Raw genomic sequence first — 24,207 nt, 5'->3', positions numbered from 1 at the left:
TATTTTTTAGAGGTGAGGCAGGGCAGGGGGGAAAGGGGAGAGAGAAAAACTTAAGCTGGCTCCAGGCCCAGCAGAGAGCCCAACACGGGGCTCCATCTCACAGCCCTGAGATCATGACCTGAGCCGAAATCAAGAGTCGGACGCTCAACCGACTGAGCCACCCAGGCGCCCCCTCCCCCAATCATTTATATTAAATATGAGTTTATTGCAGTGCTTTTCCCTCCATTTGGCATGTTCCCTCCTTGATCTGACCAGATCTGTCAAGACTGCGTTCAGCAGGGCACATGGAGAGAGCACACAGTTTGGAAACAGGCCCCCTTGGATTCAGATCCTGGCACACGCAATTCCTAGTTCTAGTCCTGCCGCGGTAAGACAGAAGCGGTAATGCCGAGCTCCTTGGGTAAGCTGTTGAGTGTTACATGAAATGAGGATTGTAAAGTAGTGGAATTTAGAGGGCTGGTCCTCAGTAAACAGTGGTCATTATCACTTCCCCCCACCTGCTCCTTGGAAGGCCTCTGCACCTGGAGGTCCCTGTGGCCTGGTCTGCCATCAGGGGCCCCAAGTGAGAAGACTGGTGCCTGCGACATGCACCCAGGCATTCTCAAGGAAGATAAAACAGCCAGCGTTTCCCGGGGTTTGTGGTTCTAGAGCTCATCATTAGTAATGGGGATCTTAAACTCACACTTACTGGGCCTGGAGGCCACCCATGCCTGTGAGATTGCTGGCAAGAAGTTTTTCAGTCTTTTTTCATGTGAATTTTCATGTGAATGCATTTGGTTTTGCTGCCAGCAGAAGAGTACCCCAAGACTTTTAGCAGAAGTTCTGTGATCTCTTGAGAGGGAAGGTGCTGTACAAATCACTCAAGTACACAAAAAGAGGAATCATGCCAAAACTGCTTTTTGGGAAAGAGAAACTCTAACAGTTATCATGTGGACTCAGTGATTTCCTACCCTCGTAATTTCCCGATTCACCCCAAGTACGGGCCCTTTGTAGCGTCTGCTCAGTGCCGTTGACCCACCCAGACGTGGTATGTGGTGGGACAGCCCTGGCTGCATTCCCAGGCACTGCTCCTGGCCCTCCAGGTTGTCAGTCTCCTCCCCTGAGGTGTGTTTTTCAGTTTATACTAATTTTTGCCTTTTAGTTCTGACTTGTGGCAGCTCGTCTTGAGGCCTGAATAACAGAAAGGATAACGTCACTCCCTCGGGAGACTGAGTCCAGGATAGGCTGGGAAATGAGTCCATGGCACAGGATTGCCCTGGGTTTCAGGAAGATGGGCTTGCCGGACCGTGTGTTGTCTGTCTCACATCTGCTGCTTATGTTTTAAGTGTCATGGAGGACTCCAGCCCTCCCATCAATGTCCTGACAAACGGCAGAGTTTAAGAAGGGGTCTTCTTTATGCCCTTACACCTCTTATTTCTTAATGAAGTTAGTCTTGGAGTTAAGAGTGTTCAAGAACCTAGTTTCAAAGTGACTCTTTCTTGGTACCCTTCTCAGAGAAATGCTTCTCAGAGAGTGTCAAGTCTGATTTGTGCCTGAAACGATCTTTGTTTTTAAGTAGTGCCTAGTCCCGGGTCGGAAGGCTATCTGCTGGGTTTAGGAAGGCAGATGGTGCCTGACCCTGAGGATGGGTCAGTTACTGAGCAAGCAGCCCCCACTGGGCTGAGGTCAGAGGAATTCTGTCCAGCCAGCAGGATTGGGCTCCATCAACCAGCTGGCCCTCTAGGAATCACATGTTGAATAACAGTCCTTTAGAGTAACTTCCTGGGGCTCCTCATCTTCTCGCGCTGAGTGGGTCTCCTGGTATTGGGGCTCCGGGGTGGGGGCGGGGGGCAACTGCACATTCGGGTTTTCCCATTGCATGACAACTCTGAGTACGTGCTGCAGTTGGCCACAGTGTGTTGTTTCTCTTTCCAGCATCCCAGTGCAACATCAGCTTAAAGAAGCCGAGGAGCCGAGGCATCCTTAGCTCCTTCTTCTGCTGCTTCCGGGACTACAATGTGGAGGCCCCGCCCACCAGCAGCCCCAGTGTGCTTCCGCCACTGGTGGAGGAGAACGGTGGGCTTCAGAAGGTCAGTGCCGGGGCGGGGAAGGGGGGGGGACTGTGCACTCAGCAGAGCCTCAGTAGCTGCGTATCTGTCCCATCCTTCTAGAATATCCTGAATAAGGAATCTATAATAGCTTTGTGTACAGCCATTAACTTAAAGATCTGAAATGACCAAAAAGGTCATCTTCTTCGTCAGAGGATATCTCAGTCATTCCCGTTTAGCGACTGAAGCACATAGATGATGAGAGTTCTAAGAATCACTTCACTTTTTTATAACATTCTGTCTTGGGAAGTTGGCTGCATGAAACGGAAAGCTGAAGAACCAGTAGCAGAGAAAGACATGGGAAGACAAACGGAGAAACAGGCATGCCAAAGAACCAATAATAAGTATAAATGGGTTTAACTACGTCATTTAATAACAAACATATTTGTTATGTTATTCTTTTATATCCATCAGATACAAAGTTTTAAGTCATTTTCACAATACGTTAAAAAAAAAAAAGCAAAAAACTAAACTCTGCCCACCTGCTGTTTAACGGACATATCCTAAGCAAAGTGACTCAGAACAGCTAAAAGTAAAAGGATGAGCAAGAAGATGTCACACAAGTATATAAACAAAAAGAAAGCAGGGATTGCTACATTCATTCAGTCAAATAGAATTTCAGGTAACAATCACTGAAAGGCCAAGAAGATTATTCACTGTGAAGATAGTTGAGATTGAGGACACAAAAACCATAGAACTTTATGTCCCAAATAGTGTGAGCAACGGACCTGAGCAAGCATTTCACAAAATAAGAAATAGAGTTGGCCAATAAACATGAAAACATGTTCAGTATGATTAGTAATCAAAGAAATGCAAACTAAAACAGTGACATAGCCTTTTCCATCTATCAAATTATCGAAGATATTTATAAAGATAATAGGTGGATTTGGATGAGGGTAGCCGCAGAGAGGGTAGAAGATATAAATGGGTTATTGGTAGCCATTTAATTGGTTACACCTTTCTGGAGGGAAATTTGACAATGTAATCTTAAAACCTTAGCAATTATTTATTGACATAGCTATAGATGTGCAAGGATTGAACTATGGGATACTGTCCAGCATAGATTATAATACTGAAAAAGTGTAAGCAACCTGATGATCAACAACAGACAATAAAAAACCCATAGAATAACCATGCAATCAAATAGTGTGCAGCAATTAAAAATAATGTCTCATAAATATTGCTGACATAGGAAAATGTTCACCATATGTCACTTAGGGGATAAAAAAACTTGTAGGTGAGTATATTTATATTAGAGGATAAAATGTAGTAGGTGAGTATATTTACAAGTGTACATGTAGTCATATACACACACACGGGCATTTATAAGACTAGAATGATATATGCCAAAATATGAAGAGATTATCTCAGACAGATGGGATTGTATATAGAATTTTCTCCCCTCTTCTGTGCGTTACTTCTTTCTCTTTTTTTCTTTTTGCTTTTCCCAGTTTTCACAAAATAAGCTTAAATTACTTTTGGGATTAGAAAATAAATTACTTTAAAAGTATATATGAATGTAAGAAAAAGGATTCTGGGAAGGTGACAATCTGAGCACATGGCTCTGACCATTTAAATTCTCTCTCTGGATAAGCCCAGGTGAGCCTGCTGGTAGAACCTGGAAAGTGCATTAAAGCCCCGATAGTTTTCCCGACATCACCAAGGGAAAGAGCAGGCACAGGATTCGTCCTCTCTGGTCCTCAGTGAGAAGCAGGGAACTACCAACAGAGCAAAATGCTTGCTTGTCTTGGAGTCCTAGGACAGAGACTTGAAGCGAATAGTCCTATGAGGTCCCCCAGCCAGCAAGAGCTGTGGATCCCCTTGGAAAGGGCCTACACTGCCCACTTATTGTGTGTGGTCCTTGGAGGGGCTATACTAATAAGTTGAGTTGCTTTCACTTCATGTGCCCTAAAGGAGCCCATCACTACAGGGACTTTCTTCATGTCCTTGTGGTTGGTCACTTTGGGCTCTGCTGGACCATGAAAACATTGCTCCTTGTGCGGCCTGGTTCTGCTCCCTCATTTGCCACTGCTGACAAAGTCCAAGTTGAAAAACTAGAATAGGAGGCTCCCACTGAGGTAGAACTAATGAAGGAGATAGAAGAGAACCTTTTTTTTTTAAGATTTTATTTATTTGAGAGAGAGACAGAGAGAGCACAAGCAGGGGGAGGGGGCGAGGGAGAAGCTGACTCCCCACTGAATGTGGAACCCGACACAGCTTGATCCCAGGACCCGGAGATCATGACCTGAGCCGAAGTCAGATGCCCAACCAAATGAGCCACCCAGGCTCCCTGAAGAGAACTTTAGTAGACAACTCAGGAAATGATATTTCAAGAAATGAATTCTGAGTACAGAAGTAACTTTTAGAATTTAAAAAAGAAATCCCATGATTTCTAAATAAAAAAATTCAGTAAACAAACTGAGAAAAAGGAGACTGAGGATGGTCACTGCTGAGAACTGAATTAATGTTCTAGAAGAGCAAGTGGAAAAAATATCTTACAGTTCAGACCAGAGACAGAGATGATAATTGTGAGGGGGGGCAGGAAGAGGCATCTAGGAGACCTAACAGCAAGTAATAGAGTTCCAGAAAGAGAAAACGGTGATAGAAGAAATTTTTCTTGAGTTGAAAAAAAATCTCGAATGTGTAGATTATAAGGGCTTGCCAAGTCTGCAGCAGGATGAGGGAGGCAGGTGGAGGAGCACATGCCTAGATATATGCTGTTGAAATTCTGAAATTTTAAGTGTAAAGAGAAAATTTTGCAAGCTACAAGAACAAGATATTTTCAAAAGAAAGAGAATTATTCTAGTACCAGACTTTTCATCAACAATATTGAAAGCCAGAAGACTATGAAAGAAAAATTTACAGGCTACTGAGAGAGAATTCCAAACCAAAAATTCTATGTGGCCAAGATATCATTTATTAAGGCAAAGGAAGTACATTTTCAGACATGTAATGATTCAGAGAGGGGACAAAAAAAAATCTGGGTGAGACTGATATTCTGTTATGATATAATTATAGAAGATGTAGGAATAAATACAATTATTAGGAATAGAACTGTAACAAGCAGCACAATTAGAAAATAGATCCTCAATAGAGCCCCATGTCGGGCTCTGCACGGAGCATGGAGCCTGCTTGGTATTCTCGCTCTCCCTCTCCCTCTGCCTCTCCCCCTGCTCACTCTCTTTCTCTCTCTCTCTCTCTCTCTCTCTCTCACACACACACACACACACAGACAAATAAATAAATCTTAAGAAAAAAAAAAGAAAGAAAATAGATCCTCAAAATTCACAAGGAGTGAAAGGAGAAACGGGCAGAAATGTGAACAAACTATCAAAATTAAGAAAAGGAAAAAAAGAACGAACAACATAAACAGTAAACCGAACATAAAGAGTAGGCATGAAACCAAGTTCAATGAACCAAATTCTCCTAACAAAAGACCAAGACTATATCAGATTGGCTTGACAAATTCATCTGTATGCTGTTTCCAAGAATAGACCTGTATCAGATAGGAACGATTTTGGCAGCAAGTAAAAGAAAACTGACAAATAATAGCTTAAACAAATAGGGGATTATTTTTTTCACATAAAAGGCCTGAGTCTGGCAGTTGCTGGGGTTAGTTTAGGGGCCTGATGATGCCATGAGGGACCCAGGTTCTTTCTGTTCTTCTGTCTCTCCATTTTTCAGTTCCACCATCCTTGGCTTGTTTGCCTTCATCCTCACGCTTGTTTATTATCTCAAAGTCACAAGCTTCAGACAGCATATCCACATTCAAGGGAAGAAGAGAGGGAGGATCAGCACTACCCATGCCTGTCCCTCTTGTGGAAAGTAAATGCTTTCACAGAAAACCCCAGGGGACTTCTACATATGTTGATTGGCCAGAACTTTGTCACATAGCTACCCTCCAGCCACAAGGGAGGCCCGAAAAGGGAAGAATTTAGACTGGCGTATTTCTGCCCTCAACAGAATCAGAGCTCTTTCACAAAGGAGAAAGGAGGAATGACTGCTGAGTAGACATACTAGGCAGTGTGGGCTCAATTATGCTGTAGTAACAACCCCCAGACCTCAGAGGCTTAAAACAATAAAAGTGTATTTTTCACATGCGACATGTTTATTATGGATTAGGTGGGCTCTCTGCTCTGTGGCATTTGTCCAGTAGATAGAGAATGTGAGCCACATATGTTATTTACATTTTTCTAGTAGCCTTATTTGAAACTATTTTTTAAAAAGGTAAAATTGAGTTTAATAATATATTTTATTTAACCAAAGATATCCAAAATATTATTTCAATGTGTAATCAGTAGAAAAAATTAATGAGATAAAACTTATATTCTTTTTATCCTACTAATTCTTTAAAGTCTGATGTATATTTTATACTTAGAGCACATCTTCCTTTGCACTAGCTACCTTGCACAGGCTCAGTAGCCACCTGTGACCTGTAGCTACCATTATCAGACTATATAACCTATCTTATCCTCATTCATGGACTAGACTGAGGAAGGCCCATCTCTTTGCTTTCATCATTGTCACAGCAGGGAAAAGGGAATGTGGTGAATCACACTGGCTCTTAAAGTTTTCACTCAGAAGTAACTTATATCTTATTGGCCAAAGCAATTCACGTGACTACACCTAACTTCAGGGAGCATGGAAGTGCGATCCTACCATGTGCCCAGAAAGAAAACTGGAATTATTTGGATAACAGTGCTAATTACTGCTAAGTAGGTGGCTACTAGTTTCTGACATCTAATATATAATGATTTTAAGAAGGTGGAAAATAGATGGGCAAAATGTAAAAAGAAGATCAAATAAAAAGAAAGCAAAGGTGGCAATATTAATATCAGACAAAACAAAATTCAAGGTCAAAAACATTAAACAGGAGAAAGAGGGACATTTTCTCATGATAATAGGTCTGATACATGAAGTGTGTAATAGCCATAAACCTTTGTATACTAATCAACAGTACAGACAAATATATAGAAGAAAACCATTTAAACACGATAAAGAACTATCTTCTAAAAATATGGGGCACCTGGGTGACTCTTGATCTTGGGGTTGTAGGTTCAAGCCTCATGTTGGAGGTAGAGATTACTTAAAAATAAAATCATTAAGGGGCGCTTGGGTGGCTCAGTCGTTGGGTCTGCTTTTGGCTCAGGTCATGATCCCAGGGTCCTGGGATCGAGCCCCACATCGGGCTCCCTGCTCAGGGGGAGCCTGCTTCTCACTCTCCCGCTCCCCTTGCTGTGCTCTCTATCTCTCTTAAATAAATAAATAAATAAAATCTTTACCAAAAGTCTTTAAAAAATAAATAAATACAGCAAACAACATAGGAAAATCTTTGGTAGTTTCTGGCTAATGCAATAAGACAAGAAAATGAAACACTTGGTGTAAATATAAAAAAGATTAGAAATTAGCTTTATTTGCACATGACATGATTATTTACATAGAAAACCCAAATACTTCAAAAATAGAATCATTAAAAGGTTTTGCTATGGTAGCTCTTATTTATGGAGAAATATGCTGTGTTTCTAGATAAGACTTAAAATTTATATAGAAGAAATAATATCTAAGGATAGATGAGAAAATTTTGGGAAAAAATAATGAAAGATGACTTGCCTTAACAGATGAAGCCTTACTGTACACTGGATAGAAAAATATAGTAGTGGAATTTACATGATGAGACTCTTTTGTAAACCCTCAGCCCCAAATTCTGATGTGTTCCCCCAGTGAGCTTTCCTCATACTCACCCTCCCCCAATTTAAAAATCATTTTAGGGAATCTTTTGAGAATCGCCATTAGCAAAAGGACCATAATTGGTACCCTAGGTCTGTAGAGGATAAAAGAGATGAATCACTGCTGTCATAGTAAAAGTTTTATTTAAAATTAGTATTTGCCAGGGTGCCTGGCTGGCTCACTCGGTAGAACGTGTGACTCTAATCTTGGGGTTGTGAGTTCAAGCCCCATGTTGGGTGTAGAGGTTACTTAAAAATAAAATCTTTTAAAAAATAAATAAATAAAAATAAAAGTAGTATTTGCCTAGATGAAATACCATGAGACAATGTTGGTGCACCCCTGACAGGTTTCCTGGAGTGGCTGGCTGTGTTTATGAGAGAATAAAGGCCTTTGAAGGCAGTTCCTCTGGCAGAGCTGAGCTGGACTCAGTGTTCATTAGTAGACTTCCTTCACTTAATATTTATCAAAATGGCTTTTTAAAGAATTAATTAACTCTGAGTAATGAATCATTTGCATTAACACTTGACTATTCAGTCTGTAAGACCAGACCCCACGGAAAGAACCAGGGTCAAAGTGGGGCAGCTAAGGCCTAGAGGAGGACCCTCCGCCCTCCCTCAAACTGAGCTTGGTCAGGACACCTGGAACACAGAGCCCAGGCCCATAAGTTGTGGAAGCAGATTCTAGGCCCATCTCTACAGCCGGCCTCCAGCTCTCCCTGCCTCTTGGAACTCAACAGGCCGGAGGCAGAGGGAAGGCTGTGGGCGGAATGCAATGGGTGGCAGCTAGGGTTCTATCCACCCTACACATTCACTTTACCCTGGAGAAATGCTTCCGCAGCAGTGGCCTGGAGTGGCAACTGTTGCCACCATCACGGTTACAGCCTGAATCACCTGCAGGCCAGTTGTGCAAAATAAACGGGTCCAAGGCCCTGGCCAGAGGCAAGAAGAAGCCAGCACCCAGAAGACCCCAATGGCCAGGACCATGGAGGACTTTCTCAGGGAGAGGGCCTAGTAAAGGGATCACTGGACACTCACTAATGCATGCATACCCCATGCACACACGCACACATGCATGCAAACTTCCAGGGTAATTTTCCAGCCCAAATATCTGGCCAGAGTAGCATCTTTGGTCCTAGCCTGTGTTTTGCCAAGCCCTTCGGATGTTTGTTACCGTTACCTCTTCCTTCACTGATGTGCTCCGCTTGTCTGAAGATGCACCCGTGTGGAGGGGCTGTTTGCGGCCTCCCACTAGTGCAGTGGTTCTCACTTGGAGATGATTTCGCCCCCCCCCCCCCCCAGGGCACACTTGACAATATCTGGAGACATTTTCAATTGTCACTACTGGGCATTGTACTGGCCTCCAGTGGGTAGAGGCCAGGGATGCTGTCGAGCATCCTACAATCCTCAGGACAGCCCCCACAGCAAAGAGTTGTCAGGCCCAGAACGTTGGTAGCTCCAGGGTTGAGAAACCCTACTCTGTAGTGGCCCAATGGGCTTGTGAGCTTCTGGTCAAAGTCTCCCCACCAAGAGCAGTGACCTGCTCCTAGGTCCGGGTGTTGGGAGTAATATTACCTAAGAGCTTTGGAAATGAACTTCTCTGCAGAAGTTCTTAAAAACTGGGATTGGATTTGATTGTGCCGTCATGTTGGAGAGCAGCACAGCCCTGCCTTGAATAATGGCAGAAGGCAGTTTGGAATCCTTAAGACAAGCCCCAAGTGTCCTGAAAAAGGAAAGAGCATCAAGACGGTCTCGAGAGGGAAGAGTAGTCGCTGTTACACTGCAGAGGTGGTAACTAGGGCTGCAGATAATCAAGAAGCTGCTAAATGATGCTTGGAGTCAGAGCAGAGCTCAAAAAGGTGCCAGCCACCTGCCTCTGTCAAGTGAGGTTTGACCCCTTCCCATGAGAGCCTTGTCACCAGTGACCCCCTCAGTAAAGAGGGATATACTGTTCACAGATCCTTCTGTGTGGGAGACTGGAAACAGTTCCTCATTAGGAACTATGATGCTGCTATTCATTGTCTCCCATCGAACCATCTAAAAAGGAAGAAACACAGAAACTGGAAATGCTCAGTAGAGATAACGGAGAGAATGTGTTATTTTATTAGCATTTCGTAATGATGCTAAAATGAAATGTTTCCATCAACCAGGTTTGGAATGGCTGGCATTCCAAGGCTGAGGAATGGGTGAGGCCCCACCCTGGGGCCTGAATTTTCTTAACACTCCCTGTGAGTACAGGTTCTGTCCCTCTTAAAGGGAACGCTGTCTCCACGTCTGTGGCCTCAGGGGGAACCTCTTGAGCCTTGCCTTGTCCCCCCTTCACAGTCCTCCTCTAGAAGAAAACCAGGAGAGGCCAGGGTGTTCCTCGTAACCTGATAACTGGCCTTCCTTTCCCTGCATATTATACTGACTTAAGGCTTAGTCTTTTTAGGGAAAAACTTACTTAAAAGAAGAAATAAGCCAGCTATTAGAGGGATTAATGGATCAAAGTAATATATGGGCTTTTTGTTTTTATTTTTCAATTAAGGATTAAATTCCTGGGAGTAAGGGAGGCACCATTTAAATAAACAAGATTAATGAGGCTCAGGAACCCAGCCTGGTTTGTCAGCAGAGGGAGTGTCTGGGAGGCAGAGTGGAGCCCAGTGCCCTAACTGGAAAATCTTTGGGTTCCTCCTGTTCATTAAATACCACTAAGGTACAGAGAACAGGAAATCATAGGGCTGCTGTACTCAAGAGTGCTATGAAGTTTCTTTGGAGTATATGATCTACTTACTTCTCTTCAAACCTGACAATGATTTCTTTTTTCTTTTTCCTTAGGGTGACCAGAGGCAGGTCATTCCCATACCGAGTGTATGTATATTTATCCAATTTTATTTAAACATTCATAGAATCTTGTAGCTTTGGGCCTACTGACATAAAAGATTTTTTTTAATGTTCTTGTGTACGTTGAGTTTAGCGTGTGGTATAAACAGCTCTGTTCTGTTAAAAAATGAAGCTACATTTTAAACTGTGAGCAGGAGGTTCTGTACAGGGAGAGTTTCCTTTCTCAGGAACAGCGGGGCAACCAGCATCTATTCACCAAATTCTCACCTTTCCTTTCTTTCTGCGCAGGGCCTCCAAGCTAATAAGCTAAGGCAGCCTGCTGCACTTCCCCACCCCAGCACCTCAGCCCCAGCTCCACAGACCAGGAGAACATACTTTGGCCCAGACATAGGATTTTACAGCAGGTTCTGTCCCAGTGGGCTCACCAAGCCCATGGCCCGGGTGACCAGACCAATTCTGACTTACTCAGCAGTGTTGGTAGCTTGGCCCTGGCTCTGAGATCAGAAAAAAATCGCCCCAATTGTATTCCCTGAACTTGCGGGACTCACCCCCACTCCTACAGGCTGGCTTTGCTCTAACCCTGTTCCAGCTGGGCACTCCCTTGGGCCACCACTTCTCTTTTCAGCCCTGAAATTTCGGAGAGTAGCTACACCAGTGTTCAGCGTCAGCACAGGCCAACCCCCTCCCCCAGACATCAGCTATCCCCACTGTTCCTGCTGTGACAGCAGAGCCACTTAGCCTGAGACAACAAGATACAGACCAGTGACTGACTCTCCAAAGAAGCTGGCGCCTGGGTGGCTCACCCATTAGGCGTCTGCCTTCGGTTCTGGTCGTGGTCCCAGGGTCCTGGGATCGAGCCCCGCATCGGGCTCCCTGCTCCACAGGAAGCCCCCACTCTCCCCTGCTTGTGTTCCCTCTCTCGCTGTGTCTCTCTCTCTCTCTGTCAAATAAATAAATAAAATCTTAAAAAAAATTGGCACTTGAGCTGTCCCTGTCAAACAAGACCATTTAAACAGCCCTGTGTCCTTAGAGAAGAGTTTAGATTTTAAAAAGATGTCCATAAATTGATACTTTAATCCATAAAGAGTCTCTGATTCAAATTGTTTGACTCAAATCTGTTCATCTAACTTTCCTTGGACTTTTTCACATATTTTCTGGGAACATCCAAGAGACACAGCAATCTTACACTGGAAGGAATGGATTTCATTAGTACAGGTTGACTCCATATTTGGTAGTGAGTGTCAATTATAAATTGTAATACATTGCCCCCCAATTTTTTGATAATTTCATTTTTCTCAGGACTTTAACTCTCCATTAACAAGTTTCAAGGGTTTGTGGAGTGGTTCTGACTTCTCTAGCATGCCTGGAGGTTGGGCTTTGTCAGGAAAACTGACTTTAATCCAAAAAATGGATCAAGCAGAACTTTTTATCCAGTGTTTGGGTGGAATACCTGGTAGGATTGATACCAGAGGTGTCCTTTTAATCTTTATACAGAGTAGTTTCATACATTTTTCCTGCAAAGTTACCTACATTAAACAGGTGACAGGTAGCAGCTTTTCCCTTACCTGTGATACTCCCATAGCGCTGGTTTTTCTCAAAGTTCATTAAGTGCCGAACAAAGCATTGTCAGGGTAGAACTCTACCGAGGAAAATTACCCTTTCCCCAGAAATCTCAACACATTCTAGAATCCCAGAATGAAATAGCCAAGGGGGAAAGATCCCTTGTATAATTTAGTGCAGTGTTAGATCAATAAACTGACTCCTTCCTACAAATGAGACTCTAGGTCAGGCCTTGTGAGTCTCTGAAATATCTTGCAGAAAAACAAAGCCTAGCTAAAGTAACTTGCATCACTGTATAATATCCTCCAGAAAAGTAGGTCTACTGATGGGCTCAGTGTGATTTCCACTGCCTGCTTAGCATGCACAACTACACCCAAGTCCATCTGAAGGCCAGCTCAGCCCCAAGATTCGAGCCTTGGGATCCCCTGCAGAATCTGTACCCACCTGTCAAGGCTGCAGGTCACATTAACAGAGTAGCCCTGCCCTTTCTGGATCACAGGGGACCTGGTCAGGGAGCCTGTGTGAGTTTGGGGTGCTGTACCGTAGGAAATGTGAAAATCCAGGCTTGTGCTAATCCCAAACGAGAGCCTATAGACTCCTGAAAGCTGTTCCAGGCCCTGAAGGTGAAAGGTGCCCCCGAGCCTGTGGGTACCCAGACTAGTTCCAGCTGGAGTCCCCCAGCCATCTTTCTTCCCACCATACCCATCTTGTTTCATTTTCATGCTACTCTGTTTATATGTGCAGCTTTGGTCTTTTGATTTTTTACTAAGCAGTAATTCAAGTTCATAGTTTTAAAAAATACTGAAAAAATAAAGTAGAAAGAAAAAAAAATTCCCAACATGGTCCCACTCCCTGGAATAACCACTTTCAATATTCTGTATCCTTCCAGAAATCTAAATAAACACAACCATATTTACACGAATGAGAATTTTGCAAGATGTTTTTTGCTTTAAACAATATACCTTGAACCTCTTCCCAAATATTAGTGCATAGTGAGTGATCTACCTCTTTCTTTCACATGTCCTTGATGGCATTTATTTTGTTTCTCCTTCTGGGTTATTACAAATACTTAGGAATATTCCTGTGCACGTATGTTTATGGACTTGAGTTATAGATCCTTTCCTAATTGTTGAAATGCTAGATCAAAGGATATAGCTTACATTCTGGGTAGATTAAAGCCAAATTGTCCTCTGAAAGCCTAATTTATGTTCCCACCAGGAGTGTGTGGGATTGCCCATTCCCTTACCAAAAACGATGATAATCAAATATTTAATCTTTGCCGATCTCTAAGTAAAGAATGGTATATCAATTCATTGCTTTGATTTGCATTTCTTTATGAATGAGGATGAACATCCTTTCATAAGTTTATTATTTATATGTCTTTCTTCTTCCCTATTCATTTCTTCTGGATGTTCTACTGTGTTATCTTTTTCAATTTCAAGGAAATTAGGACTTTTACCCCAAATTTATGGTATATCTTTTGGCCTTGGTTATAATCATTTTGGCCACAAAGAAGTTTAATTTTATATAGGCAAATGTGTTAATCTTATCCTTTATGGCTCCTGAATTTTATATCATGCTCTTAGAAAGATCTCCCCACCCTATGACTGTGAGCCATATTTTCTCCTAGTATTTAATGGTTTTATCTCTACACTTAAATCTGTTGACCCATCTGGAATTTATGTTGGTGTAAAGGCATGAAGTAATGATCCAGCTTTATTTCCTTTTCCAAGTGGCAGGGCAGTTGTCTGAACACCATTTATTGATTAATCCAGCTTTTATACCCCTCTTGAAAGTGACATCTTTATCTGGACTTGACATTAAACATACCACTCAGCAACATTGGCCTCCCAACCATAGGCTGGGATTTGGGGCCCTCCACACATCTTACTGGAAGCCTCATGGGCTGCCCAGTAAAAGTCAGATGTTGAAGGGTAAAGAAAAGAAGCAGAGGGACGGGTTTAGAACCCCCTCAAGATTGGGTGGTCATGGCTGAAGGTGAGCACTCAAATGCTCTGGCCCTAGCGAGGAATGCCACTGGGGCTGTGAGCCAGTTCCTCCCATGCCCTCTCTTCATGAATCTCACTCCATCCTGACGCTCACCACGCGTGGTTGCAGTGCAGCTGAGCCATAAAAGTGCTGAAAGGGGAGAAGAGAAATGCGTTTTCTAACAGGTGTCTATGCTGTTTACCTAAGCCTTTTAATAAACAGTAGTATACTTTTTTCCACCAAACCTTATGAAGGAACCCATCAGCAGAAACAACGACTATAAAAAAAAAAGAAAGAAAGAAACGATTGTAATTAAAGATGGTCTAGAGTTTTCTTTGTCCCCTCCTGCAGAAGCCCTGAGATCTCTGCCCTCAGCTCTGGGGCTTAGGGAGCCTAGAGTGCAGACTCTGAGCCTGAGGACTCTTTTGTACAAAAACCCCAGTCTGATGTGCCAAGAAGTGAGTGAGTAGGGTGGGTACTCTAAAGAACCTTAGAGTTAACTGTTCATGGCTGCCAGTTCACTACCAAGGATGGGAAATTCCAGACCTACTCCCAGGAAGAAAACTGAAATGAATGCCCTTCCGAAACCTTGGGTGGCAAGCCGAGGTTCCTTCCTTCCCCCTCCCCCCCCACATGGTTTTGCCCCCTCTCCCCACCCTTTCCATCCCCCTGGCAGTGCCCTCCATGTGCTTTGGAGCAAGAGGTTTGTGTAGAAAAGGCTCTTCTTGATATAACTGGTGTTCCTCTTGTTCTCCAGTTCTATGATGGCCTGAGAGGAAATTTGCCTCAGGGCATTTTTAGTTAATAATTCAAGCATCACCTGAACAGATCAATTGAAGTAACAAAGCACTGTTGCAATTATATTGCGCATGTTCCAAGGACACAGCTGTCCAGAAGAATTCTTACCAGTGGTCTGAAGAATTTGCATTAATCTAAAGCCAAGCTCTCAGAGAAGCTGTGTGCACTTAGGAAGCGGGCTGAGGATTAATGGAACCTCCTTGCCCACTGCCCCCAGCTCGGCCTTGTTCTCTGCAGCACAAATACTAGATCAGTAGCTTGCTTAAGAGGAGTCTTCCCCATCTCCCTCTTTTCTCTCTTCCAGTCGTATTGTGAGGCCTCTTCCATACTTCAGCTCAGAGAATGCTTGCAAAGTGTGGGTTAAATATGCTAAGAAAGTAATTTTTATTCTCAGGTTTGGAAAATAACTGAGCCACTTTTGGCAGATCTTTGATGTTTTCAGATCTGCTAGGGATAGAATTTCTAGAGCCTTATTTTCCAGGCTAGCAATTACATAAAGTGAAAATGTTGTTTAATATATAAATGCATTGAGAAAGGAGTGGACAGATACACACTGAACTAAAAAGGGGGGTATCTGGGGAGAGGAATGGGGCACAGGGAAGAGGGAATAGTTGTCTGCTACATGTCTATATTCTTTACAATGAGAGTGTGTTTTTGTTACATAATTGTGTAATAAAAAATTAAAACAAATTTTATTCTAGTCACAGGCATGCTTTCTGCTATGGCGCAAACAACAGAAAATAACTCAGATCCTCTTTATTATGTTCGCTCACAGAGCTCATCATACCCTGCCTTTTTAAAACACTTTTACAGGACTTCTTGCAAGTTTAATTTTTCCAGCCACCTGCTTGCTTGTTGATGTATAATGAGGGACAGAGTCCTTTCTAGGGCCCCAAATCCCATGCCCCATGTCTAAGGCACATCTCCTCCCAGGCCACTTGCAATTGCTGGGTGAGAATATACTGCTTGGTGAACTTTAACTAGAGCCAAGGGAGTTGGAGGCCATGAAGGCTTTTTCTTCTGGACGATGCCGGACAGGAGGAAACACCCACACTCACTGGAGAGAGCCCCTGTGAAATTAGAATCACCACACTCAGCCTCACCCCATCAGCCCAGACAAGATGATCATCACACTTGCAAATTTACCTACCCTGTCGACTTCCTGTGTTACATTCACTGTTGAATCAGCAAAGTCCAGAATTAACTCTGGACCCTTGACTCCTGTTCACTTTAACCTCCCCCCAACCACCAGAAAAACAAAATATCCATTTAAAAGGGAATACCTCTTGATTTCTTTTTTCTTGTTTTTTGTTTTTGGGGTTTGTTTGTTTTAACAAGCTAAATTGTCTGTTCTTCAGTGGCTAGGGACACATTTTTTGTGTGTTTTGTTTTGCATTAAATATTGAACAGAGAGAGCTTGACCTTCCAGGGTAGAAAATTAGCTAGTTAACATTGGATACTGAATACACCACAAAGTAAACTGAAATACTTCAAATCATCTCTAGAATGAGGCAAGGCCCAGAGAAATAAAACTCTGAATCAAGAATGAGGTTGGCTGAAGATACCTAGCTGTTTATTAGCTCTTTACAACCTCTTTATCACAAGATTAGATTCAGCTACTACAAAGACATAAATAGGTTTTCTGATTAGTACACAGCATGTGGATTAAAGTATAACTTCCGGATACTGAGAATCCAAGGGGTAACAATGCCACGCTTGCTCAATATTAACTCTGCAGTGGGGCAGACACCAGACACCACTTTACCTCAACCACTTTTATTTCTGTTTCCTATTATTGGAACTCACTTTGGATTGCATTTTGCTGGTGGGTCTGTAGGTACTCTTCAAGTTTCTGAAAATTTTAGTCATTAAAACAAACAAAAGCAAACACTGTGGTTCCAGTATAGCTCTAAACTATACTTCTGTACCACAGTGAATTTCAGACAAAATATGACCCCAGGAAATGGGCCTGGAAGTATGAGAGTAGCTGATATAATCAAACATTTATTTTTGCGTAGCCCATTTTAACAATAACAGTAGCCACCATATATGTGCCAGGCAGAATGCTGGGCGCTTTACCACAGTTACAGGTGATAACAACCTTCATGGTAGGTATTATTATCCCAGCTTACAGCCAAGAAAGAGACAGAGCTGATATTCAGAGCCTGGCTTGCCTGGTTCCAAAGCCTAGGCCCTCAAATAGCCATTCAGACAATGGCACAGTATTTGTTAACTACCTAGTCCTGTTGTTTTTAATAAAATTCCGTGATGTGCTTAATCAGGCATTTAAACGTTTGATCTCATTTAAACCTCATTGACATAATATGATACGATAATAAGGGCACTGGTTTGTCTTTTACATAAAGGTAATAATACTGGTTTGTTTTTGTTTTTGTTTTTTGTTTTTGTTTTTTTCATTTTAGCCACCAGCTAAATACCTCCTTCCAGAGGTGACGGTGCTTGACTATGGAAAGAAATGTGTGGTCATTGATTTAGATGAAACATTGGTGCACAGTTCATTTAAGGTAAATCAACAAAGAAAGCAATCCATGATCTTTGTGATTTGGTCACAGTTGTATTGGAAAGTAAAAATAAAGAAGGATGACATTTTGTGGTTGTTTGTGTATGACTTCACTGTGCATGAAGAAATCCCAAGAACAGTTGCTTATTAACTCTGGTAAACATTAACTCAAGTAGTTGAATATTACATAGTTAGTTTGGGGGAAAATGCTGGGCTGCCGGTGTCACTGAGACCTCATTCTTAGGAGATCTGAGTTTTCCAGCCCTCCAACCCCTGCAGAAATACTTTTCATGTGGCAAAAGGCACCATGCCCCAGGACACTACTGTGTACTTGTCAAGCTAGTCAGAGTGCTGTATGTTTTATTGGGAGGGGCAGGACAGGCACCGTTAAACTGTCAAGCAACCTGCTACCTTGGAAGTTTTCCCAGACCAATTTCTGAAAGATGTCCAGCTCTGAAGAAGACTTCCAGAGTGACAGCATCTGGGCAGATTCAGCCATTTATTTTGAGCTTTTTCATGAGAAGAGGTTGCTGGGTTTGTTTTATTTTTACAAGCTTCATAGCTGAATGAGTATCCATCCACCTGCATGACTTCCCTCCTGAAGGGGGCGGGGCTGCAGTGATGTCACAGGGAGCATCACGCCCCAGCTTCTTTCTGTCTCCTTCCTCACTCCACTCCCTGCCAGAAGGACAGCAAAAATTACACATTCCCAGAGGGTGTCCATGTGGGAATGGCTGTGGTTACACTATTATGAAGTGACTTTGTGAACCATCTTTCCATTTTTTGAAATGAAACGAGTTGTTTAAAAGAGGCAAATGATGAAAAGGTTTGGAAATAGGGAGCTGGGGGAAAGAAGAAGGGTCCTGGTCCTATTTTCCCTTGGGGTATTTCGGGAGATGAAACTGCTCCGCTGTCACTGGCCAGTTAGACCCTGTTCCTCCTTTTACCCCCAGCCCTCAAATCCCCTTCCTTTGCTGAGAGATGTGAGAGGCACCGTCCATGATGGGGCATGTGTCTCATGTGAACCGTAGTCATTCCTTGACCATTGTATTGGGAAGTGAAAGAGCCATCAAACTGACCCCGAGACCTTTCTGTCCAGAACATCCTCCTTGTGCCTGTTTCTCCCTCAACAGAAGCCTTCCTTAACAGGACAAGGCCAGACAGCTGTCTGCGAGTCCTTTGGGAGAAGGGAGGAGGTGCCAGACCTCCTCTAGCAGTGGGAAATGGCCCATCTGGCCACTGGGGCCTGGAGGTGTCACCTCCTTCCCCAGCACCTTGAGGGCCTTTCCAGGATTGGTCCTGTGACTGCCATGACCTTGTGTCCCAGCTCAGCTCTGAACAGCATTGGAAGCCTTTTCTCCCCTGTGGGCAAGTTGCTCCGGACTTTTCAAATCCCTCAGGAGGAAAGCCCTTTGGAGCAGGGGTCATTTGCCATTTCAGCCTACATGGCTTCCTCCCAACACTGGCCAGACTGCCCGAGGTTACGGAGGGTTCCTGCCTCCAAAGGCAGGGCCTGCTTGGAGGGCGTTATACCACGAGCTGATGTGAACAGCATCTCTTCATCTCTTCCTTCCCTGGCCTGCCTATATTTGCAAGCAGAATATTCTTTATGGTGTGGGGTTTTTTTATTTAAGTATACTTCACATACAGAGTTATATTAGTTTCAGGTACCCAATATAATGGTTCAACAGTTCTTATTTCTCCGTGCTCATCAAAATACATGTACTCTTAATCCCTTTATCTGTTTCACCCATCCTCCCCACCTCCCCTCTGACAACCACCTTTATTGTATGGTTTTTAGTGTTCTGAGCATTTCAGAGGCCTCTCCTTGAAAAGGTACAGCAGTACGACACACAGACTCTTAGACCCAGGTTGAGAACCGTGGCTTGGCATGGCCTCCTTTACACCCAGCACGTGAGAAGAGACTGAGGCTCAGGCTTGCTCTGAACTGGCGAATGGTTTTTCTCTTTTAATGTACTCTTTGGAATATGATTTCACAATCTGCTAATGCCTTGTCAGAGTTTCTTCCTTCAATCTTGTGTTTTTAGCATGATTTTGTATTTTATAAATTTTTTTAGAGATTTCATTTATTCGCTTGTCAGAGAGAGCACAAGCAGGGGGAGTGGTAGGCAGAGCAGGTAGAGGGAGAAGCAGGCTCCCCGCCGAGCAAGGAGCCCGATGTGGGACTCGATCCCAGGACCCTGGGATCATGACCTGAGCCGAAGACAGACGCCCAACCGACCAAGCCACCCAGGCGTCCCGATTTTGTATTTTAGTTGTAGAATTGTAAAATACTGAACTCATCCTTGGCCTTCCAACCACAGGAGTGAATAAATTGTAATCTTAAGCCTCAGGTGCTCTACTAAGTGCTTAGGAATGGTTCTGCGATCTAGAATTTTCTATGTATTTTCAGTTTACTTATCAAAGATAAGTGTATGTGTGTATGTGTGTACAGCGGTGGGCTTAAAGGCAGATCCCAGTTCAGATTCTGACCAGACACTCCGTACCGCACACCCTCTCTGCACCCCTTCCCAGTGACCACCACATGTGCTCTCCTCCCTCTCGCTCTCTCCTACTTGTCCCAGGGGTTTGCATTCTTCTGATTCTCTTGGGCCTGTTCATTGAGTAGTTCCCACCTAATTTATGGAATTCCATTTAGAACTATATGTAAGCCCAGCATTGACTTACACAAGAACTGCCAAAGAATCATATTTGGATTTTAAGTGTCATTAATATTGTCGAAGAGTTCTTTTAAATATGCCGAAGTTTGTGGGTGTGCTGGGCATTGTGTTAGAGCAGAGCAGTCTGGGGTGGGCTGCCTCTCCCCCACGGCTCAGGGCAGGAGCCAGTGCCGGGCAAGGCTGAAATCACTGATGCTCAGGACCAATGGAGCCATGGGCACTCATCAGACCCATTACTGTAGCTGTGGAAGAGAGGAGAAACCAAGGTACAGAGGGAAGGAGCCTGCCCAAGGTCATGGCTTGTGGCCTCTGACTTCACCCCACGTGTCTGTGGCCCTGCTTTGTGTCCATGTGCTCAGCATCTCCTGCCCAGTTGGGATGGGCAGGAGCAGCCCATCACAGGGCAGCCTGCATCTCTGGGTCCAATACAAATCATTCTCCCCCAAGTAGCAGTGTCCTCTAGGACCATCAGGCTCTCACCTCCTCCCCCTGGTGGCCAGCAGTGTTTCTGCATCATCCTGGCAGGGCTCTAGGCAAGAGCTGGGGTTTCTGAGAAGCCCCATTCCCTGGCTAGGCCGCCCTACCCTTTGTCGTTTAGGCCAGGAAGATGATAGAGAGGTTGGACCAAGATGCTGAAAACATAATGATACTCAGAAAAAAATGTGCTTTCTTCCTTGTGCTTATTTTAAGGAACCAAAGCATTCTTGAACATCCTTTGCTTGAACTGTTTTTTCCAATAATAAAAACATTGGTCCAGGCAAGTCTTATTCTTACCAAAGTTTCCAATTTTATTTTGTTCTTTCAGATGTAGTAATTATCATTTCTTTTCTCTCTAGCCTATTAGTAATGCTGATTTTATTGTTCCGGTTGAAATCGATGGAACTATACATCAGGTAAGAAATCAAAGCTAAATCTGAGTTGCAAGTAACATTCTTTGGTAATTACATTTCCTTTGAACTTACTTCTCAATTCCCATTTCATCAATAATTTTATGACTAAATCAAAAGGGAGAAAGTTTCGTAAAATAAATACAATGGTTTTCTGCCTTTTTTTTTTTCACTGACATGAATTTCTTTTATACTGAGTTTATAAGGGAAACTAAAATCTGTTTGTAGATATTGGATGTCGTTGCAGGTTCAAATAGTTCTTTGATTTGATTCAGACTTTTAGAAGTTTCCATATCCCCCACTGGCCTAGCTTAATGGTCTAATTAACTTCCTCATGTAAGGGCTTTCGGCTACTCTCCTAGCCTGCAACAGGAAAATGCCGCAAGTCACCCACTTATGGGGGAATCTTGGGAAGGGGTGTCCGTTTCCAGTGCCAGCCACTCCGGGCTGATCTTGTCACTCCTACACCGTGTTCTCCAGTGAATCTTTAGCAAAATCCCAACCCAAAGGATAAAGAGGGAAGGGTGTGTTTTGGATCAGGAGGCAAATTTGAATAAAGATGTCCTAGTTAATTGGCATGCATCTCTGTTCTGATATTTTTTCTCCTTATCTGCATGACACTTCTCTAGGAATAGCTTCATTTATGAACATATTGGAACATTGTACCTCGGAGGTTGGGGAGTGGGGGAGATTTTGTCAGGCTTTCCACAGGCATGGTCTGACCATCTTCCTTGTCAACCCCAGGGTCTTAAAGGGACAGTCTCTGGCCTGATATGTTTATATCCCAGGAAGGAAAATATCTCTTGGTGCTTGAGCCATTTTAGAAGGAAGTCTTTCCTTAATGATGCCAGTCATCTCTTTGGCCCTTGAGTACAGGGTGTCAGAGTTGGTGATGCCTTGGAAGTCAGCTGGCCCAGCCACCTCGTTGTCCAGGTGGGGAAACAGAGGCTCAGCCAGAGAAAGGGTTGGTTCAAGGTCATACAATGGGAAGAATTAAAATGAGACTTCCAGTCTTTTGCCTCCTGGCCCATGGCTCTTTTCCTGATGCTCTAGTCCCTTCCCTCCCCTGCCAATAGGTCCTGCCAGGAAGCTAGCCCTGAGAAAGGCAGCTTATCCCTAGTGTCTCCACACTTCACGTTTTTAAAAGCCATCAGGGAGCCAAAAGGCAGGCACTTGGGCATTTAACATTTGCAAAAACATCAGCTGAATTAACTCAGCATCTGAGAAGCAGTTAGGGCTTCGTTTATCATCTTGGCTTCTGCTACAAAGTAATGAGATAAAGGAGAGGCTGCCTACTGGCATGGCAAGAATTAGGAGAGAAATTAATCCTTCTTACCTCGAGACTATGAGCATGACCCTCGGGGCCTGACCTGCTATGGCCAGCCCATTCTCGAAGGAGCCACCCAGCTCCCCCAGCCTCCCTCCAGACTGTGCTGTGATTCATATGGTGGTAGATACTCCAGGGCCCCAGGGTTGGGGTCAGAAACTCTCTCTCCTGAGGGAATGAAGCCACAGGCGCCAAGAGGAGGACCAAGGCCCTGGCGAAGGCCGTGGCCTCGTTCAAGTAATCCAGGATAGGCTGTGCAGGTCCCAATGGGCCTATTCTTGGTTACTTGCACGCGGACGCGGGCCTGGACGCCGGCATCCGGGCCCAGGACCTTCCTCCCTGCCAGAGGCACCAACAACCAGAGTTCCCAAATCAGTCTCCTGCCCTTTGCGTGTAGGAAACCTTGCTTTCCAAGCAGTATTCCCAAGGAGACTGCGGACCACAGGCCATACCCATTCCCTGGCATCAAGGAGTCTCATGGGCAAAGTGGGGGCCCGGAGCTACTGCAGCCACAAGCCCTGCCCGCACCCCCACCCCAACCTCCCAGCTCCTCACAGCCCTGTTGGCACCCACCCCAGGCCATCCTACTCCTCTGGCCCCTCACTACACCCTCGGCCACAGACTGTGCTTACCCCACTCGTTCAGTTGGCCCCAAGTTCCCACCAAGTCCTGGCTCTGTGCAGAATTGCTCTGCAATGCACAGAATGCATTCTCTGTGCGGTACACAGCCCCGCCTCCCCTCTGTGACTCCGCGGGATAGACCGCCGGCAACATCTGCCATTCACGGCCCCACGCGTACCCCCCCCAACCTGCCTTTCACACTTCCCCTTCAGCCACTTCTTCTCCTATCCCCCATCTCCTCCAAAGGGCTGGTCATGAAGGGCTCGGCCATGCTCTGACACCCGGGTATTTTCAGGCCAGGTCTCATGCTCATACCGTTTCCTCTGCCTGGAAGCTTACTTCTCATCCTTATCAGCCTGGTGAACTCCTGTTCATCCTTCAAGGTCCAGGCCGAATGTTACCTTCTGTGATTCCTTCCCCCTGAGAGGGGAGTTAACGCTCCTTAATATATCCCTGTACTACAACTTCCATTATGCATGCTTATCTTGATTTGCTTTTATTTATATCTGCTCTAGACTGTGAGCTCTTCAAGGGCAAGGCCTGCATTTTGTTCGTTTTTGTAACTTCTTCAGGTTGAGCACAGAGCTGGGGCTCAGTGAATATGAGCTGAATTGAATTTTAATAAGTTTGATTTATTTTAGGGAAGTGGCTAATTTCAAATGGAATTTATTCAAGTTTTAATTAGTTCTTCCCTCCTCCCACCTTCCCTATCTTCTGTCACCAGCTTTGCCTTCTCTCCCATCTCCCTAGTCTCCTCAGATTTGTTCAGGTTCCCTAGTCAGGAGCACAGAGCCCAGCAGCCACTCTAGGAAAGCCTCCTCTTTGCCCCCCTCTGCTTGGAGCCCCCCGCCATGGCTGACTGGGGGCGTGGGAGTAGGCTGGCTTCATGTACCCTGACATCTGTACCAAGCACAAGCAGAGTAACCTTTGTGGTGTCAAGTGGACAGCTTCCCAAGCTGACACGGAAGGCACTTCTTGCAGCTTTGCTGGGCCTGCCCTCCCACCCCAGGCCTTCCGAGCAAGGGAGGTGCTCCAGTCAAGGGTAGAAGGTGGCAGCTGGAGCAATCCCAGAGCTGCCGGGCAATGGGCCAGGCCTGGACCTCCCAAAGGACAGCCCCCAGACCCTGGCCTTTGTCCACATAGGCCCTGACCCAGAACACGTGCCAAGAAACACATGTGAGAGAATGAGT

The 24,207-nt window shown here is 44.4% G+C and overlaps 1 protein-coding gene across 1 annotated transcript in view; it reads left to right on the top strand.

Annotated features, from left to right (window-relative positions):
• The window catches only part of CTDSPL (CTD small phosphatase like), a gene marked incomplete at its 5' end in the record, with an annotated part of 113,052 nt that overhangs the window by 76,909 nt on the left and 11,936 nt on the right, over positions 1-24,207 (top strand). The window contains 4 exons of the mRNA XM_032409183.1: positions 1,915-2,069; positions 10,628-10,660; positions 17,404-17,505; positions 21,019-21,075. Coding sequence (XP_032265074.1) covers positions 1,915-2,069; positions 10,628-10,660; positions 17,404-17,505; positions 21,019-21,075 — 347 coding nt within the window. The remainder of the gene's footprint in view (positions 1-1,914; positions 2,070-10,627; positions 10,661-17,403; positions 17,506-21,018; positions 21,076-24,207) is intronic.

The sequence above is a fragment of the Phoca vitulina genome, unplaced genomic scaffold (assembly GCF_004348235.1).
Source record: "Phoca vitulina isolate PV1807 unplaced genomic scaffold, GSC_HSeal_1.0 scaffold10, whole genome shotgun sequence".
NCBI lineage: Eukaryota > Metazoa > Chordata > Mammalia > Carnivora > Phocidae > Phoca > Phoca vitulina.
This window is presented reverse-complemented; position numbering and strand designations above follow the sequence as displayed.